The 7,805-nt window shown below is 38.8% G+C and overlaps 1 protein-coding gene across 2 annotated transcripts in view; it reads left to right on the top strand.

The window, feature by feature from the left end:
• Positions 1-555: 555 nt before the first annotated feature.
• KLB (klotho beta) overlaps positions 556-7,805 on the top strand; it is a 50,801-nt gene continuing 43,551 nt past the window's right edge. Inside the window, exon 1 of one of the 2 annotated variants that reach the window (XM_011949098.1) lies at positions 556-1,471. In XM_011949098.1, coding sequence (XP_011804488.1) covers positions 647-1,471 — 825 coding nt within the window. In that variant the 5' untranslated portion in view covers positions 556-646. The remainder of the gene's footprint in view (positions 1,472-7,805) is intronic. The other variant, XM_011949099.1, reaches the window with a different exon arrangement.

Genomic DNA, 7,805 nt, shown 5'->3' with positions numbered 1-7,805 from the left:
GGCGCCTGTAGTCCCAGCTACTCGAGAGGCTGAGGCAGGAGAATGGCGTAAATCTGAGAGGCGGAGCTTGCAGTGAGCTGAGATCCGGCCACTGCACTCCAGCCTGGACAACAGAGCGAGACTCCGCCTCAAAAAAAAAAAAAAAAAAAGATTGTTCTTAGGTGTGTTAGAATTTTATGGAGAAGTGTCATTTCTGATTGTGTTTTCTAATTCCTTACTATTGGTATGTAGGAATGCTATATACTTGTATATGTTATTTTTCTTGATAGGTGAGATTATAAAATTACCACACAAAAACTGTAAAAATAGAAAAGGTATATACCTTATTCAATAATATTCAAAACATTCAGAAAAGGTTTGGGTCAATATGAAAGGCTACACAGAAAATAATGTGATTGTAATTCAGTGTTTACATATGTGTTAGTTACACTTTTACACTCTTGTCAGCAGTGCATTCTCATCTAATTTTTCCCATAATGAAAGAGAAGGAGACGCATTGGTGACTGCAATAGGGCCACCTCCCTCAAATTACGTTGCTCTCTATGACCCATCCTCAGTCTCCCAGTTCAAGCTAATCATTGACAGAGCTTTACAATCACAAGCTTTTACTGAAGCTTTGATAAGACAGTCCAGCAGTTGGTGGCAAATGAAGCCAGGCTGTGCGGCAGGATCTCCAGGGAATGAATGGATTTTCTTCAGCACTGATGAAATAACCATACGCTATAGGAATACAATGTCCAACGGGGGACTGCAAAGATCTGTCATCCTGTCAGCACTTATTCTGCTACGAGCTGTTACTGGATTATCTGGAGATGGAAGAGCTATATGGTCTAAAAATCCTAATTTTACTCCGGTAAATGAAAGTCAGCTGTTTCTCTATGACACTTTCCCTAAAAACTTTTTCTGGGGTGTTGGGACCGGAGCATTGCAAGTGGAAGGGAGTTGGAAGAAGGATGGAAAAGGACCTTCTATATGGGATCATTTCGTCCACACACACCTTAAAAATGTCAGCAGCACGAATGGTTCCAGTGACAGTTACATTTTTCTGGAAAAAGACTTATCAGCCCTGGATTTCATAGGAGTTTCTTTTTATCAATTTTCAATTTCCTGGCCAAGGCTTTTCCCCGATGGAATAGTAACGGTTGCCAACGCAAAAGGTCTCCAGTACTACAATGCTCTTCTGGACTCTCTAGTGCTTAGAAACATTGAACCTATAGTTACTTTATACCACTGGGATTTGCCTTTGGCCCTACAGGAAAAATATGGGGGGTGGAAAAATGATACCATAATAGATATCTTCAATGACTATGCCACATACTGTTTCCAGACATTTGGGGACCGTGTCAAATATTGGATTACAATTCACAACCCATATCTAGTCGCTTGGCATGGGTATGGGACAGGTATGCATGCCCCTGGAGAGAAGGGAAACTTAGCAGCTGTCTACACTGTGGGACACAACTTGATCAAGGTACTGTACAGCTCACTTCTTATTACAACTTCAAAAACACTAACAGTTTACCTTCCGCCTCAGTAATTCTCTTATTGAAATTAAGGCAACTGATTTCAGGCTAATTCACGAGATCTATCCTCAAATTTTGTATTTAAGTTAGTGTATGTTTTATTTATCTAAGCTGTTTTTAATGTATTAATCCAATCAGTTTTTTCAAAAGTTGCACTTTGAGGCTATTTTTAAATCTACCATTATACATTGCAGTGTGAAAATATGAGCTCACTTTCATTCTGTGGGAAAACAGTGCTTCATAAATTTAATTGTTGGAACCCTTTTCTGACAACATGCAATCGTTTCAGAATTATCTTAAGGCACAACCATTTCAACTATGTATTTGTTGTTAAGGATAGCTAAGTTAGCTAATAAGTAAATAAAGTAAGTAAATAAGTTAAATAAATGTTAGCTAACTCATGCATATTAAATATAGAAATTTAAATATACTTCACATTTGATTTTATTTGTGTTACATAGCAAAAAAGACAGGGTTAATTGTTATGGGAGCTAAACACATTTCTTCCCATAAGAACTGGGAAGAATGTGCTCTACTAAAGCAATTTTCAAGCAGTGTATTTCAAAAGCTAGAGATTATGTTGAGAAATGTTAACATTAGTAAAACGATAGTGAAAATGCAAGCAAAATCATAGATAATATTTACTGAGTACTTATTATGCACCATAGACTACATTAAGTATTTTACATGCATCGTCACAGTTGATCCTCTTGTCCTCTTAACAGCCTTATGAACTAGTCTTCTTATTCTTCCCATTTAAAAGATAAGGAAACTGAAGCTTAATGAGATTAAATAATTTTCCCAAGGTTAAGGAGTAAAATACAGCTGTTGTGGACATGGATTTTTAAAATGACAACATAATTAACACTACCTGTCTTCATTAAGAATGTTTTGAAAAGAAGACTCAGGAATTTTCAAGAGATTTAAAATTAGGAAAAATAAGTTATTCTGCACACCTGGTACATTTTAAAAATGAAAAAACTTTATCAATTTTATAATGTGCTACAAAAAGTAATTTAATTATTAATAATCAAAAGCTAAATATACAGAAATAGAAAAAAATAGAGCAACGTAAAATAATTCCATGTCTGAATTTGTACATACAAAAATATCTGCTATCACTTCTTTTCTTCTTGAACTTTTCTGGATTATTACACATGTGTATTGTACTATGGTTTCAGACACATCTGCCCTTGAAGTAAACAGATTGCATTATGATTTCAAGGTCATTTGTACATTTTTGACTAGAGTTGTATATAGAACATATTAATGTGTGGGTATACTATGATTTGACAAAATAAGGCCTTAAAGGGGAGAAATTGTATAGGTATTTAAAAGTTATCAAGATTATGCATGCAAAAGTTAGAAAAATATTCCTTTCGTTTAGTCCTTTTAATTTTTTTTTTTTTTTTTTTTTTGAGACAAAGTCTCATTCTGTCACCCAGGCTGGAGTGCAATGGCGTGGTCTCGGCTCACTGCAACCTCCACCTCCCAGATTCAAGCAATTCTCCTGCCTCAGCCGCCTGAGTAACTGGGACTAAAGACAGGTGCCACCTTGCCCAGTTAATTTTTGTGTTTTTAGTAGAGAGGGGTTTCACTATGTTGGCCAAGCTGGTCTCAAACTCCGGATCTCATGATCCACCCGCCTCAGCCTCCAAAAGTGCTGGGATTACAGGTGTGAACCTCAGCCAGTCCTTTTAATTATTAAAACAATTCATGCTCATGTACATTTAAAAATATCAGATTGAGCGGGGCGTGGTGCCTCATGCCTGTAATCCCAGCACTTTGGGAGGCCGAGGTGGGTGGATCACGAGGTCAGGAGTTCGAGACCAGCCTGGCCAACATAGTGAAACCCCCCCCTACTAAAAACACAAAAATTAACTAGGCATGGTGGCACGTGCCTGTAGTCCCAGTTACTGGGGAGGCTGAGGCAGGAGAATCCCTTGAACCCAGGAGGCAGAGATTGCAGTGAGCTGAGATCACGCCACTGCACTCCAGCCTGGGTGAGAGTGAGACTCTGTCTCAAAAAAATAAGTAAATAAAAAATAAAAATATCAGATTGTACCAAAGGATCTAAAGTGAAAAAGTTAAATCCCTCTCCCTCTCTCCACCTGACAATCCCAGGCCAAGGACACTACTGTTAATCGTTTCTTATACATTCTTTTTAAAGTTTTCTATGCAAATACATGCATGAATATGTTTATTTAACCTCTGTATAAAGAAAACTATTCTAAATTGTTGAAAAGTCATTACCTGGAAAAATGTCAACAACTAGAGTTTTCATGAAAATGTATTTTAAGGATCAAAGCCTTAAAATTGGCTGATAAGAATAAACAGGCAAAAAGCTTTAATAGATGTTGCTTCCAAATGTAGTTGATAAAAATGACATATTTTCAGATGTTTTTCATTTTCCTCTAATTTGAGATATTCTCTGCCTGTAACACAAAATTAGCACTTTCTGATAGTGAGATAAATTTTATTATTTTAAATGGAGGGATATGTTTTTCAACTATTGTGTTTTCCAAATAATGTTTGTATTGCCTTAAAAGTTCTAAATCACTAGACTAAATAAATGGTGTGAGGGGTCCTTGAAATCAGTCAGAAAGTGAAATACACTGCATGGCCCAGTGACTTATAGCACTAAAGAAATCTTGCAATGATTTGGTAGCCTGAGGTGAACTTGTTTTTCCCAGTTGTCCCCTCGCTGTCTTGACTTTCACGTAGAAAACATTAATTTGATATTTTATGTTGCAATGAAGTATTTCTTCCTTATCCTGCCCCCTTGTGACCCAGAAGAAGCATTCTTTAGGAATGGTTTTTAGACCGAAAACATTTATTGAGCTACACAAGCCTAATATAAAACTGAATTCTGGGGGGTTATGGACCCCTTCATTCCCTGCTTCTCAGATAGAGAAAAGGTTTCATGGTGGCTATTGGGGTTCTTTTCGTTCCAGAATGATCTGGAAAACTCCATCTCAGTTTGAAATGTTCCCATTTGGAGGAAACCTGAATGGTCCAGAGAGTCCCGAGACTGACCTGCAATTTAGATTCCACTTTATTGCAGATCTAGGGAGTACCTTAATGCAAGTCTAAGACTCAGGTAAAAATTTTCCATAATCACATCTACTATTGGACGCCTCAACTCTAAGTTTTTGTTTTTGTTTTGTTTTGTTTTGTTTGAGACGGAGTTTTCGCTCTTGTTGCCCAGGCTGGAGTGCAGTGGCACAGTCCTGGCTCACTGCAACCTCCGCCTCCCGGGTTCAAGAGATTCTCCTGCCTCAGCCTCCCGAGTAGCTGGGATTACAGGCATGTGCCACCACGCCCGGCTAATTTTTTGTACTTTTAGTAGAGACAGGGTTTCTCCATGTTGGTCAGGCTGGTCTGGAACTCCCGACCTCAGGTGATCCGCCCGTCTTGGCCTCCCAAAGTGCTGGGATTACAGACGTGAGCCACCGCGCCCAGCCTCAATGCTAAGTTTTCAACAGTATTTGAAATAGAATGAGGATGTATTTTTTGGTTTGGCCTTTTTTTTTTTTTTTTAGACAGAGTCTCACTCTGTCACCCAGGTTGGAGTGCAGTGACGCCATCTCAGCTCACTGCAACCTCCACCTCCCGGGTTCAAGCAGTTCTCCCACCTCAGCCTCCTGAGTAGCTGGGATTATAGGCAAGTGCCACCACGCCCAGCTAATGTTTGTATTTTTAGTAGAGACAGGATTTCACCATGTTGGCCAGGCTGGTCTCAAACTCCTGACCTCAGGTGATCTGCCCACCTCAGCCTCCCAAAGTGCTGGGATTACAGATGTGAGCCACTGCACCTGGCCCTGGCTTGGCCATTTTTAAGCATGGTAATCATCACTTTAAATATCATCTCTAGGCTGGGCATGGTGGCTTATACCTGTAATCCCAGAGCCTATGAGTTTGAGACCAACCTGGGCAACATAGCAAGACTCCCATCTCTATTTAAAAAAAAAAAAAGAAAAAATATCTATATATTCTAAGTGAAGTAACTCAGGAATGGAAAACCAAATACCATATGTTCTCTCATATAGTGGGAGCTAACCTATGGGTATATTGAGCTTATGTATGCATCTGCGTACCCATAGCTTAGCTCCCACTATATAAGAATGACATAATGGACTGTATATACAGAATGATATATACCTACATACAGAAGGATATAATCAACTTTGGAGACTCAGAAAGGGGAAGCTGGGAGAGGAGTAAGGGATAAAAAACCACATACTGGATACAATGTATACTCCTCTGGTGACAAGTACACTAAAATCTCAGACTTCACCCTTACACAATTCATCCGTGTAACCAAAAACCACTTGTACCCCAAAAACTATTGAAATTTTAAAAATATTTTTAAAGAGAAATATTATGAACATTTACATTTCAAAAGACATAAGTAAATAAATATTATCTATACTCTTTGCAACAATCTTGCCAGGTAACTATTATCCTCATCTTACAGTGTGATATTTTGGACATGTGTCATATTGCTCCCCTGTGTAAAATCCATTAGTGGCTCCCCCAGGCTTTGGGGATAAAGTCTCAGTTTTTCACCAAGACCTTTGAGACACAATTCCCAGCCTCCTTCCTGGCCACTCTCCCATCCTCTTGCACTTCGTGTTCTATCATAATACACTACTGCCAGTGTCTCAATCTCTCCTTACTATTTCTCTCCGCCAGCTTCAACTGTCTCACTCTGTCTAGCACAAATGCCCTCTTTACTCCGTGATGGTCACCACCTCCAAGTTATTCTTGCCCCTTTAAGATTTAAGTGCCCCTCCTGTGGGCTCCCCATAAGATGGGTTTGTTTCTAGCATAGCATTCATACGACATGATACTTTTCCATCTCCCCAGCTAGACTGAGAGTTCTTTCAAAAAGGAGAGACAATTTTTAAATTTGCCTTTATGTTCTCAGCACCTAGCACAGAGTATTTATACACGTTAGGTGTAAATGTTGATTAAATGAGTGGTTTAGGATTTCTGTCTTAAATATTGTAATCAAAAACCAATCTCAAGTTCAATCTTCATATTTCATTGCATTATTGCAAACTGTTGAAATATTACTTATATTAATCGAGTAGTATATTAGTCAGGACTTTTTTGGTGGTAAGTTGCAGAAATCTAATTCAAATTGGCTTAAGCAAAAAGGGGCAATTTCCTGGCTCAGTAACCAGACCACAGGGATGAATGGGCTCAGTGACCAGGAAGGCCCTTTATCTCAGCTTCTCACATCTATTTCTTCCTCGGGTTGTGTCATTTTCTCCTTTGTAGAGGAAAGATTTCTCTCTCCCAAGTTTAGTTTTTTAAATCCCAGAAACGTATTTGGCCTATTCAGCAAAGCCCTGAGGGTTCACATTAGTAAAGGCAGTAATGTCTGTTTTCATTCTATTTTTAAATCAATAAACACATATAATAATTTAAATTTGTACATTTCCCTTTTAGAATGGAACATTTGAGAGTCTCTGAGTAAACATGCACAGAGGTTTGGGAAGGTGAGTTTGCTCATAAGACAATAACTCATTCTGTTTATAACTCTACTAAATATTGCCAAAGCTGGGCAGAGTTACTCCTGCCTGTAATCCCAGCATTTTGGGAAACCGAGGGAAGAAGATCCCTTGAGTCCAGGAGTTCAAGACCAACCTGGGCAACATAGTTTTGTAGAGACGAGACAAACCTTGTCTCTATAAAAAATAAAAAATCAGCTGAGAGTGGTGGCACATGCCTGTAGTCCCAGCTACTTGGGAGGATGAGGTGGGAAAATCACTTAAGCCCAGGAGGTCGAGGCTGCAAACAGCTGTGATTATGCCACTGCACTCCAGCCTGGGTGACACAGCAAAACCCTGTCTCAGGAAAAAAAAAAATTAAATAAATAAATAAATAAAACGAAAAATACTGCCAACTTCCATGATAGTTTTGACCATTTCTTGACTTTAAAACTCTTTGTCTTTTACTAGTCATATTGGATTGGGGGGAAAATGTTATCTTTCACAGATAAATACTGTTTACATAGTACAAAGATTTCTCAAACCTGGTCACCATTGACATTTGGGGTCAGATAATTCTTTGTTGTGGTGGGCTGTCCTGTGCAATGGAGGAGGTTAGCAGCATCTAAACTCTACTCACTAGATGACAGTAGCTCCCCCATTTTCAGTGTTGTGACACTCAAAAATGTCTCCAGACCTTGCCAAATGTCCCCAGGCAGTCAAAATTCCTCCCGCTCACTCCACCCTTGAAAACCACTGACTTATTCTATTTTTTTTTTTTTTT

This window comes from Colobus angolensis, unplaced genomic scaffold (assembly GCF_000951035.1).
Source record: "Colobus angolensis palliatus isolate OR3802 unplaced genomic scaffold, Cang.pa_1.0 Scaffold29, whole genome shotgun sequence".
NCBI lineage: Eukaryota > Metazoa > Chordata > Mammalia > Primates > Cercopithecidae > Colobus > Colobus angolensis.
Note: the sequence above shows the minus strand (reverse complement) of the source record. Positions and strands in the feature narration are given on the sequence as shown.